The 12,820-nt window shown below is 46.5% G+C and overlaps 1 protein-coding gene across 2 annotated transcripts in view; it reads right to left on the bottom strand.

Moving 5' to 3' along the window:
* Nucleotides 1-4,706, bottom strand: part of TRAPPC10 (trafficking protein particle complex subunit 10) — a 73,161-nt gene extending 68,455 nt beyond the window's left edge. Inside the window, exon 1 of one of the 2 annotated variants that reach the window (XM_061422981.1) lies at nt 4,494-4,706. In XM_061422981.1, coding sequence (XP_061278965.1) covers nt 4,494-4,560 — 67 coding nt within the window. In that variant the 5' untranslated portion in view covers nt 4,561-4,706. The remainder of the gene's footprint in view (nt 1-4,493) is intronic. The other variant, XM_061422996.1, reaches the window with a different exon arrangement.
* Between the last annotated feature and the right edge of the window lie 8,114 nt (nt 4,707-12,820).

Genomic DNA, 12,820 nt, shown 5'->3' with positions numbered 1-12,820 from the left:
TGCTCCAGGATACTGCAGGAAACCCACAGAGGCCCAACGGAGGTCCCAAATCTACAGGGAGAACAGCAGTACCAAGCCATTCCAGGCCCCAGGAGAGTCAGTTTCAGTACTACGTAGGCTGTATTTCTTTCAGTGACATCACTATCATCACAAAACAGGGTAACTGTTGTGATGAAAGGCAAGTACCACCCCACCCCCACCCCAAGTAAAGCGAGCCACTGCATCCAATCTGATCCCCTGCTTAGAGAGGTTGTGCTGTGCCCAACAGGTGCAACCATCCCAAGAGTATGCTACTGTGGTTATCTAAGAAAGAAGTAAAAACTTTTCTTTCAATTTATGTGTATTTTTTTTCAAATAACTTCTGTTAAGACATAATACTTAATAAAATTACCTGAATCTACTTAATAAATGGAATTACTAAATACTCTTTTGAGTCTAGAAGTGCCATGGAAAAATTACTGAAGACACTAAAGCCACCATGGAGAGAGAAAACTGAGGAATCTGTGCTGAGAAGCTAACATTTTTTGGCACATTCATCATTCTTCTGAGTACTTTATACATACTCATTCAAGCCCCTATCAACTCTCTGTGACTGGCACCGTCCCTGACCCGGGTCACAGGTGAGAAAGTCATCACACAGTAAACCACGCCTGCTTTTATCTGCGCACAAGTGGCAGCGCCTTCTAAAGCCAGGGAACACAGGCAGTAACTCCTCCAACCAAAGTCCCCACCTCCAACCATGGCCCAAGGAACTGAGGTCTCCTAAAGAGACACGTTCCCCCCTCTTCTCAACTGTTACCTCTCTGCTGACTTAAGAATGCACTGTGGACCAAGACCTGCATTTAAGTGTATCAGTTTAAAAAGAGGACATTTTAAGTTACTTTTCCAACAATGAAACTGAGAGTGGTTAAATCACAAATGCCACACTTTCATGCTCGGTAGGAAATCACAACGTGGGAATTTAAAAACTTTAACCCACAGGGAGAGAAAAACAAACTCCAGCCAGGTACAAAGTGTTACAGATCTACTCATTTCTTCTATCTTTTCCCCCACTATGAAAATTCATAATGTCAGATACAGAACTCTAAATATAGAGACTGAGAAAAATTAAAGCGGCAACATCCAGTGCAACTGGGAGAGAACAGATCATCATTTGGATGGAACACTGCTATTTTTCAGATACTACGCAATCTCATGTTGATGCTTTAGAATTGTAGGGCTGGAGAAGACTCTTGAGAGTCCCTTGGACCACAAGGAGAACCAACCAATCAATCCTAACAGAAATCAACCCTGAATATTCATTAGAAGGACTGATGCTGAAGCTGAAGCTCCAGTATTTTGGCCACTTTTTTCAAAGAGAGGACTCACTGGAAAAGAAGGGGGGCGGCAGAGGATAAGATGGTTAGATAGCATCACTGACTCAATGGACATGAATCTGAGCAAACTCCAGGAGATAGTGGAGGACAGGGGAGCCTGGTATATCACAGTCCATGGAGTCACAGAGTCAGACACAACTGTTCAGTTAGCAACTGAACAATTCTGGGTAGGATAGCAACAAATCAGTGGAATTACCATAACTTTGCCTGCTAAACGAGACAGCTGGAAAGGAAACACCTCTTTCCTAACGTATCCTTAGATCAGAAACCCCAGTCTTTACTCCAAAGCAGAGAACTGATCCAGTGGCTGAAAGAAAAAAATTAAAGCTCCAACTTAAATTTAGACTAACCGGATCTGCTGAATTGGTTTCAGTTTCATGGTGCATCTTTCATGATTAGTAAATTATGCTATAGATGTTCAAATTGCTACAGCCAGGTGATTCATCACCCAATGTCATCACACCAGCAGCACCACTGAGAGCTCGGAGGACAACCCCGGGCATTTCAGACACATCTCCCAACACTGAGAAGTTTCTCTAACCCTGGAAGTGTAAGCAGGTCCTCGACTAAGGTGGTCACTCTGCACCAGAGGCAGATGGGCAGTGGCTTTGGAAAATTTTAATTATGAACTGAAAGTCATTAAAACTTCTAGACAGCTTCAGAATATTATTAAAATAATTTAACAAGGTTTTCAAGTAATGATGTATCCTGTTTACCCCTAATCTCTGGGGACTTTCCCCTCTTCTCACAGTTGCAAATAAACAGTTCTTAAATTTATCTGAACCAGTAACATTCTACATTCTTCTCAGAAAGGCTGATGCACAATTCATTCAGAGTAAAATGTTTTAAATTATGTGAAAAAAAATCTGAAAATGAGTTATCAACTCTGCTGTCATTTTTACAATGAACAAACACAGACTTCCTGAGGGTGCAATGGCTGCAAGAAGTAGTATACAGACTTTTGAAAATTAAAATGCTGCTAAGGGGGCTATGTACACAACAGCCAAGCCTCCAGATGGACTTTGAAAGCAGTTTTTCTACTACCTTTATCTACACTGCTTAGACCAGGGGCTCCCATCAAATGTGTGCTGCAGAAGGAATGGGACAAAACGAAGAAAGTATGACGCAAAACCAGGACAGCAAGTGCTTACTGGAGCTCCAGTCCAGACACACCAAAATGGAATTTCAAGAGTGAACTATAAAGTCAGCTCTTCTAAAAGTTAAAAAAATCTTTAAATTTAAAAAGATCTTTTTTATTTTTCAAGCTAACTCTCTCTGAAAGTTTACTGAAGCCGCTTTCTTCTCTGAGGCACCAATGAATGAATGGTTGTGCCTTTGAAAACAGAGATACCATCAGTACAGACAACAGCTTTAAACACTGGAAAATCCTCCACCAGTGTAGCTTTTACAAAAGGAAACTTTCCCAGAGTTGTCTGTCATGTACGTGAAATGAAACTAAACACATCACGTGTATCTCTAACACCAAGAGGATAACAATCTCCCCACTAAGTCAAGGCTGAACCAACAGAGCTTTAGGAACCTTCTCTTCAGGTATGTATTTACACAATGCCTACAGAAACACTGCCAGGAAAATGGAAGCTAAAGGCTATGAGGTATAATGAGACATCTGGATGTTTCCACAAGTAATACTGATCCAGCACTCAGAGCATGGAGGGCACTTGGGGAGAAGTCTCCAGGATCTGGGAGACACTGAACCCGAACACGAGCACCATCCAAGTTTGGCTCCTCTTCCCTCAGGATACAGAAAGCACCTGGGGATTAACTGCAGGGCCTCCAGATGACCACTGCATCTACCCGCTCTCTCAGACTGAAGGTGCAGTCCTGAGTAAGACTTTCAGTTGGTAAGTGTCCTGGTGAAAAGAGAAAACTTGGCTGAATTATGCAAGCGTCTAAATTCAGATGTGACAACAGTCCATTTTCCTAAGAAAGTTTATCAGCTAAACATAAAGCAACAAAATTCGACTTTAAATATAGTTTCTCAGCAATATGACAAGAGGAAACACACAAGGAGAGTATCAATTAATCAGAAGAAAAAAAAAGTGAAAAAGAATGAAAGAGAGAAACTTTAACTTTTAAAAGGATCTTCTACCTACAGAACTGTCTACTATGTTCTAAGTGCCTGCCCCCGGATGTTGCTATACAAAGAGTGCTTCCTTTCAAAGTATAGAAGACCATCTGAAAAAAATTAACTGACGACAAAAGCACTGTCAAAAGTCAAAACTCCTAATAGTCTGAAATCTCTCTCTGCAAGTCAGCAAAACGTCAGCCAACATTTCAACACTTTCCATAAACTCAGTGCTTTTGAAAGTACTGAATTCTGAGGTCACGACTGTAAATATTAGAGGGAATTTTGTAGAAACAAACAGTTCCTTTGTGGGTGCATAAATGTGGCACCAAAAAAAAAAAACTGACAGCCAAAACGTCGAAACACCCGTCTCCGTCCAGAGCGCGGAGAGCTCGCCGAACCTTTACACGCCATCTGTGAAATGGGTCTCTGCTCTGTGCCGGCGTCGCGGGCGGGGAAGAGTCCTGGCCCGCGGTCCCAGCCAGGCCGGCTGTGCACGGCTCTGCCGAGCGTCCTGCGTCTCAGACCCACCACTTAATACGTTCCTGAAGTGCACACCCCGTCTCCTAACACCACAGCCGCACGCAAACTTCGTCCACGCTTGCGACCGAGCGCCGGGAGACCCGCTGCGGGGTCGGAAGGAACAGTGTGCCCGGAGGAGACAGTCTCCACCGCGAAGGACGGGCCGCGAGTGGCAAGCTGCCGACCCTGTGGCCGGACGGGGCTCACGGCGGGGGCCCCTCGGGGCGCACTTCGGTCAGGGCCGCCCCGCGTCCCCGGCGCTATCAACTGCAGCCGAACAACCTGGAGGGCGTCCCCAGGGAGGTCAGAGGTCGCCTCCAGGAGAACTAGGAGATCGGCCCCGGGGAGGTCGGAGGTCGCCCGCGGGGTCAGAGCCCAGCCGCAGCCGCCGCCCCGACCACACCTCTATTCCAGGAAGTGGCCGGGCCAGAGCGCGGGGGCCCAGGAGCCGGCGACCTGGGCCGCGCTACTCGCGGCCGCCGCCCCCTCCCTCGCCGCCGGGCACTCACAGGTGACGATGGGCTTGTTCTCCATGGTGTATATCACCGGCGGCAGCGGCTCCTCAGGGGCGTCCATGGGCGTCCGGCGTCACCGGCCCGGCCCCTCGCGCCCCATGGGCAGCCCGAGGCCGCGCCGGGCCAGCCCAAGCCTGAGCGGCGCCGCAGCCGCCACAGCGACGCCCGCCCGGCAGCGCTAAGCAGCTCCAGAGCCGGCCGCCCGCCGCCGCCGCCCGCCGGCCGCATCCACTTCCGGTGCCGGCGCGCGGCGGGTACCGCTTCCGGGGCGCGCGCTTTAAAGGGGAGGCCTTTCCGCCGTGCGGGCGCAACCCTCCGACAGAACGGTAGCTGGGGCTGAACGAGGATTGGTGGAGCGCTCCTATGCGCCTGGGGGCCGAAGCACCCGTGAGCCAGCCGTGGGCAGTTGTGCGTCCCTCCTGGGCCCCTAATGTAGAGGCTGGACGGCCGAGAGCCGCCACCCCAAGCCGGCGCCCTCGGGCAGACTGGGCTGGCTTGGAGAGGGCAGCCCAAACTCGCCGCCGTGGGGCGCCCAGGAACATCAGCGCCGCCCTGCCCCACGCTGTGTACCCGACGCCGAGGACGGACTCAGGGGTCGCTGACAGCCGCGTGCGGACACGGAAGCCACCTGGGGGTCACTAACACTGACACATGGGCCCGGGAGTCACCAAGAACAGCAAGTGGACATGGGCATGTCAGTTTCTAACAGGTGTGGGACTGTCGCCCATAACCTAGCATTGTTATCTTTACCAAAGACCTGATGCCTGGGGGGATCAGTTAAGACACCGGGTTAATTCCCACCACTGAGCAAATGGCAGTTACCCCTTGCAAAACTCTTGGTCTTGTGTTTCTTGTCAGTCTGGTTTTATGAAGTAATATTGCTGCCGTGAAGTAGAACAAGATTATATACCTTCTCGGTACAACCTGAACCCTCCAGCACCACCTCCTCAGGGTTCACCTGGGAGATCAACCCCCATAAATCCTCTCTCTCTGGTTGGAAGCAACCATCTCTGAATTTCCACAACTCTGGTTTCCTGTCTCCATGGCACTGAAAACTTCTTGGAGTAGGGGTTGCCTTTTACTTTTGTCCCCAACCCGCTCCCCTCTCCATACCCACCAGGGCCTTCCGTGGCTTGTGCACCTTTGGGGAATGCACAAAATAAAACCTTACTTTAACTGCATGTACATTTCTTATGAAAGGAAAGTAGGTTTGGGGTACCTTTTACAAAAGCAACAAATGTATGTGAAACAGTTTGAGTGTGAACACAGTTGCTAAACGTGTGTGCGTAGTGTGCTCTGTGGCTGGGTGAGCAGGCAGAGGGCAGAATCCTGGACAGCTGGAGCCTGTGAGGCAGAGCACCGATCTCAGGATGGGGAATGAGAAGTCGGCGGGGGTGGGGCGGGGGGTACCTTGTACGTGCCCCATGCCAGCTGGCCTCAGCACTTTCTGGATGAGATTCCAAGAGACCCACTGAGAAGAGAGTGAGAAGAGGGCAGAAGTCCACAAACTTGATGATAAATGTTGACTTACAGATTCAGAAACTCAGGACAACTTCAGTAGGATACCTGCAAATAGACTTGACAGGGACAGAATGGACAAAATAGGTGATTAAATAGTTAATCCCACTAGTAGATTTTAAGTAAAAAGAATATGGTTGACCCCAGTAAGTTAATGATTACTCAAGAAAGCAGGTTTGCTTAACAACAAAATCTTGCAACAGAAACACGAGACACGCCCCCAAACAACAAAACAATGGTGACAGGAGACCCACATCCTACCCAGTGAGCTGAGTGAGTTAGGAGCCCCCGAAACATGTTCTTTGGCCCCCAAGACAGGTTTTTTACACAATGCCCACAGAACAATAAAACAATAGTAGAAAAAGGGGCCTGCACTCTGCCCAATGGTGTCAACAAGTCAGTGACCCCAAACCAAGCTCTGTGCACACAGAAAACAAATCACTTATGGGAAGGTGACTTCAAAATGAAAGACCTTCGTTGTACTGAGACCTCAAAGTGTTTTTCCAAAGTGCTATGACACTCCTGGCCTGACCATCTAGGGAGGGACAGGTAAACTCTGCCCCACCCAAGGAGGAACTGATGACGGAAACATGGCGTCTACTGGAGAGAGACAGAGAAGTTCTCCTCTCCTCCCCACTTTTCCTTTGATTAGAAACTGTGTCCCCTAAGTTATCAGGGTATGGCCTTTCTCGTCCGCCTGCTCGTAAGCCTCACAGTGTCCTGTTCTAATAAATCACTTCTCATCTGCCACTTTGCTTTCACTGTATTCTTCTCTGCAGAGACATAAAGAGCTGTGGTACCTGAAATGACACCAAGTGATCTCAAAATCACCTAGGCACGCTACAGTCAAACTGATGAAAACCATAAAGAAAAAAGTCTTGAAAGCATCCAGCCAAGAAAGACAAGTTCTTTCTTGTCTTACTTCCAGGGGGAAAATGATAAGAATTTCGACTAACTTTTCACCACACAAAAAACCCACTATATAAAACTTTAAAGTGCTGAATTTTAAAAACTCAGCCAAAAACTATATGTTCAGCAAAAAAAAAAAAAAGCTATAAAAGAACAGATAAAGCTATTTCCTGATAAAGTTGAAAGAATCTGTGGCCAACAGGTAGAGACTACAAGAAATGCTTTAGGATATTATTTTTTTTGGTGTGGGGGGGTGGAATTCCCACTTTAGGATGCTCTTGAGAGTGAAAGAAAATAATATATCAATAATACACTGGAAACTTAGATGTATGGGAAGGAAAGGATAGCCCTGGAAATAATCAACAAATGGGGAAACATAAATTATGCTTTTTTTCGTCTTCCCATAGCTTTCTTAACAGACAACTGACTGTTTAAAGCATGCTTAATAACTTTGTGTGATGGTTTTAAAGTGTATATAGAAGTAAATGAGGGACTTCCCTCATGGTCCAGTGGCTAAGACTCTGTGCTCCAGTGCAAGGGGCATGGGTTCGATCCCTGGTCAGGAAGCTAGATCTCAGGTGCCACAACTAAGATCCGGCACAGCCAAATAAATAAATACTTAAAAAAAAAAAGTAAATGATATGACAGTGATAATACAAAGGATGTGTGGATAAAGGACATAAGTGGGAGATGAGAAATGTGTATATGAAGAGGTGTGTGTGTGTGTGTGTGTGTGTGCGCGCGCACACACACGCGCACGCACTCTGTCATGTCCGACTCTTTACACCCCCCTGGACTGTAGCCCACCAGGCTTCTCTGTCCATGGGATTTCCCAGGCAAGAATACTGGAGTGGGTTGCCATTTCCTTCTCCAAAGGAAGTAAAATGGAATAATATAAAATATTTGTCCAATCCAAAAGGAGGCAGGAAAGGAACAGCAGAAGGAAGAAAAATCAGAGGAGACCAACTCAGGGAGCTCCCAGGACTCTGTGCCTCCACTGCTGGGGCCCATGTTCAGTGCCTGTTCAGGGAACTGAGATTCTGCAAGTCTTGCAGCCCAACCAAAACTTTAAAAAAATGAGAGAGAGAGATTCAACACAAACAGCCAATTATCACATGAAAAGATGCTCAACATCCATTAGGTATCAGGGAAATGCAAATTAAAGTGGCAACAACATATCACTTCACATCTACTCAAATAAGAAACATAAAAATAAAATGAAACGAATGATACCAAATGTAGACTCCAAGGCCAGGTCTCCACGTCTTAATCTATTCTAACAGAGAAGTAAATGCCGAGACTCTGAAAAGACAGACACTAAAAATTCTTCCTTCGTGGCAATGCTGTGTCCTGGCCTCACTGGCCAACTCTTGTTTGGAAGAATTTTCTTTCTGGACAGAGGGAAGGGGAGGTCAAAGTTCTTCCAAACTCTGCTAGGCAACACTCCAGCTCACGAGTGGTAAGTGAGCTATCTTTCCCCTAAGCAGACCTATCGGAGGTTTTATTTTTCACATGGGAATTTAGAAAACGGTTGAATTTAGCACACATTCTGGTTTAGTGATCCCTTTTAATACTGGTGAAAATGATGCTATTCCTATTAACTGATGTCCACTGAATGTTTTTGTTTTTTCCCTGGATCCTTTTCTCCTGAGATAGCATTTGCTTTTTCAAAGGTTGCTGGAACTGGAGCCCAAACAGTCTTTCCTGGTAGCCTGTTACGCTGTCTCCAGGCTGCAGAGAGCCTGATCAATTATGTATTGGGATATTGCAGATGCTTCGTCTGAAGGGAGGCCTCACAGAGTTTGCTCTGCCCCACCACTCAGGCCCTCACCACAGAGGGCTGCACCAAAACCGAAGCCAGGCAGCAGCTGCTCACAGCAGGTTTATTCCTAGTAGCTGAAAACTGGAAACCACCGGGTGTCCTTTGATGGGTGACTAGTCTGACAATGTGTGGTCCATTGGCACCGTGGATGCAGCAAAAAGACTAAAATGTTGATATATACAACCACCTGGATGGATCTCGACAGAATTATGCTGAATGAAAGAACTCCAGTCCCCAAAGGCTATATATCATAGAATTCCATTTCTGGAACACTCTTGAAAATGACAAAATTATAGACATGGAGGACAGTTTAGTGACTGCTGGGGGTTAAGGAGGGGCTGGGGTAAGGAGGGAGTGGATGTGGCTACAGAAGGGCAGGAGGAGGGGCCCTGGGGGCACACAATGTCCTGTGTCTGGGCAGCACTGGTGTCAGCTCCCTGCTGTGATGTTGTGCTAGAGTTTTACAAGACACTGCCACTGCCGGAAACTCAGGGCATTTTACCCAGTCCAGGCTTGCACTACATACCGCTCGACAACCCAATAAATTGAGAGACCAACAGAAAGCCAGCAGACCGAGGACAGGGTGGACTAGTGTCCCAAAGAACCGTCTTGCCCAGCTTTATCTTTTTTTTTTTTTTTTAATATTTACTTATTTATTTGACTGTGCAGATCTCCGTTGGGGCACTTGGGATCTTTGATTGTAGTTTCAGCATGTAGGATCTAGTTTCCTGACCCCACCCCCGCCACCGACCCAGCCGCATTGGAGCATGGAGTCCTAGCCTGGACCACCAGGGAAGTCCCATTGCCCAGGTTTAGATGCTAGTTTCTTTCACAGAGCAAAATGGGGGCGGGGGTAGGTGGGGAAGAAAAGATTTTTTTTTTAAAAAAAGCCCCTAAGTTGTTGCAACTATTTCTTCCTTCTAGCCAGACTCCCAGAGGGGATGTGTTCATTTCTTCTTTCCTGCAGGAAAGACCACCTTCTTTTTTACAGGCGGTCCTGGTCAGGGTGTTTCCTGCGAGCTGAAAAAAAAAAAGGTATTTCAATTTAACCTCAGGCATGGGAGCCAGGGCTCCTGGAGTTGGGGCACTATGTGTACTTCAAGCTATAGGCAGCATCCCTTTAGTGACTAACTTGTAGCAAAAGCAATAGAACACACAGGTTCAAGTGAAAGAAAGAGACCCGGCACAGAGTCAGATTGGGTTTTCCCTATTTTCCCTATTATGTAAAGGGTGTGTGGGACCTCTCTACAACAGCATATGACTCTACATGATCTCAAAGTGGAATTTTAATAAACTCACCTGACTCTGAAGCCATAACACACAGAGAACCCGGTCAGTGAACACTCCCATTTCATGGCGCTCCGGCGCTTCTCACTGCACTTCCTTCCCTCACCTGGTGTTCAGGAGCATTGTTGCATGTAGCACTCTGAGGAGTGAGGCAGGGTGGTCCTGACCTCAGGGCAAGTGTTCCCTTATACTTAATCCAGCCTTCCGTGAAAGGTAGCCTCAGGGGAGCACATGGTCCACAGAGGGAAATAGAAGTAGAAAAGCTGTGACAAACCTAGACAGCATAATAAAATGCAGAGACATCACTCTGTCAACAAAGGTCCATAGAATCAAAGCTATGGTTTTCCCAGTAGTCATGTACAGATGTGAGAGTTGGATCATATAGAAGGCCGAGTGTCAAAGAATTGATGCTTTTGAATTATGGTGCTGGAGAAGACCCTTGAGAGTCCCTTGGACTGCAAGAAGATCAAACCAGTCAATCCTAAAGGAAATCAACTCTGGATATTCATTGGAAGGACAAAAAACATCAATGTACTCTTGCCTGGAAAATCTCATGGACAGAGGAGCCTAGTGGGCTGCCATCTATGGGGTCTCACAGAGTCGGACACGACTGAAGCGACTTAGCAGCAGCAGCAGCTGGAGAAGACTCTTAAGAGTCCCTTGGACTGCAAGGAGATCAAACCAGTCAATCCTAAAGGAAATCAACTCTGGATATTCATTGGTAGGACTGACGCTGAAGCTGAAGCTCCGATACTTTGACCACCTGATGGGAAGAGCCGACTCATTGGGAAAAAACCCCTGATGCTGGGAAAGATTGAAGGCAGGAGAAGGAGGGGACGATGGAGGATGAGATGGTTGGATGGCATCATCAATTCAATGGACATGAGTTTGAGCAAGCTCCAGGAGATGGTGAAGGACAGGGGAGCCTGGTGTTCTGCAGTCCATGGGTCGCAAAGAGTTGGACACAACTTAGTGACTGAACTGAATAGTTATGTGGAGAAATATCTCCTTCGTGAATTAGAGAGGAAATGCCATATAACCTTTCTGTCAACTAAATTAATAATTAAAAAAAAGAAAACTTGGGCAGTGGGAAATGAGAGAGGTGAGGGTGTGGGGAAGCGAGCAGCTCAGCACCCCTGCATGGAGGTTTCTCTGCTTCAGTGGATTCTCTGAGATGCCAGCTTTTTAAAAAGCAGTTACACCCTTTCATCCTCTGATGCAACAATTCCACTTCTAGATCTCTTTAAGGAAACAGCCTCTCCCAGAACTTTATAGATGAAATTCATGTTGCAGCATCGATGGCCAAAAATTGAAAACAGCAAAAACATCAATAGCTGTTATGTAATTTAACAATTACCCTATGTTTATTGATGAACTATTATGTCACCATCAAAATAGTGTTTAGAAAGGGTTTGTGATAGTCTGGAAAGTCTTAAAATGTTCATTGTTAAAGTAGATTCCCAAATCATAAAACTTTCCCCCTTGCCATGACGGGGATTGCTATTTGCACTGTTTCTCTCCTTCTTTTTGGAGTGGTACCTTTGATGAAGTAAGCTGAAGTCAGAGGAATTTGTCACCCCCTAACTAGAAGAATCGTGGAGGTACAGAACTGAGCTAGTTGAGATGAGGCTTGAGCAACAGGAAAACCAACAGTCAGACATGCCTGTCATCTAATCTGAAACCTGGCTATCTTCAGGCCTTTGAATCTTCTCAAAGTCTCTTGAGCATTTTATTTATTCTTATTGTTTTGGGCCACACCACATGGTATGCAGGATATTACTTCCCTGGCCAGGGATTGAATCCAGGCCCCATGATGTGGAAGCCCTGAGCCATAACCACCGGACCACCAGGGAAGTCTCCCCTGAGCGTTTAAAAATGAGTCAATGCGAAGGAGTGATATGATCACAACTACATAAAAGTTAAAAAAAAAAAACTATTTTAAAAGAGAGTGACTCTGGAGAAGGAAATGGCAACCCACTCCAGTATTGCTGCTCATGGACAGAGCAGCCTGGCAGGCTACATACAGTCTAGGGGGTCACAAAGAGTTGGACACGACTTAGTGACTAAACAACAGGACATTCAGAGCGTGAAGGAATCTTCATCTTTTATTTCTCAGAACCAGAATCACAGGATATAGAGACCAGTTTTTATGATACAGGTACAGGGACGGGACCGCTGCTGGGGTTGAAGAGCGCGGAGGAGAAGGTGATGGGGCTTCTCCTTTCCCTTGAGGTGAGTCCTCATGCTGGGCCTGGGCCATCTCCGCCCTCACAGCCTCCCCAGCGCCACCACTGACGTCAGGGACCCCCCAGTGCTGCATTCTGCGACTGTCAGTTAGTACCACACCTAAAAGATCCGCTATCCTGCATGCCACAGCGAAGACCAGGTGCAGCCAAGTAAAAGAAATAAAGAAGTATTTTAAAAACTGTCAGTTATGGCAATGAAAACACTTCACTCCCAAACAACCATTCATCAATAATAATAATAATTGATACTATAATACAATGGAGGAATAACCTGTTTGAACCAATATTTATCATGTATGTTACTTGGCTTTTATGAGACAATAAACTATTGGAAGAAAAAAAAAAAAAGATTGGAAGGAAATGCATCAGAATGCCAGGGGTGACTGTGTTGGACGAGCAGTGACTGCCGCCCCCTGGTCTCAGTAAGGTTCACTGTCACCGTCTCAGTGCAGTGCTTTCCGCCTTCGTTTGTACCGAAACAGTATCCTCTCCTGGGCTTTATTCTGCACTCTGTGACTTAAATAATTAGCAATAATGAA

This window comes from Bos javanicus, chromosome 1, assembly GCF_032452875.1.
Source record: "Bos javanicus breed banteng chromosome 1, ARS-OSU_banteng_1.0, whole genome shotgun sequence".
Taxonomy (NCBI): Eukaryota; Metazoa; Chordata; class Mammalia; order Artiodactyla; family Bovidae; genus Bos; species Bos javanicus.
Note: the sequence above shows the minus strand (reverse complement) of the source record. Positions and strands in the feature narration are given on the sequence as shown.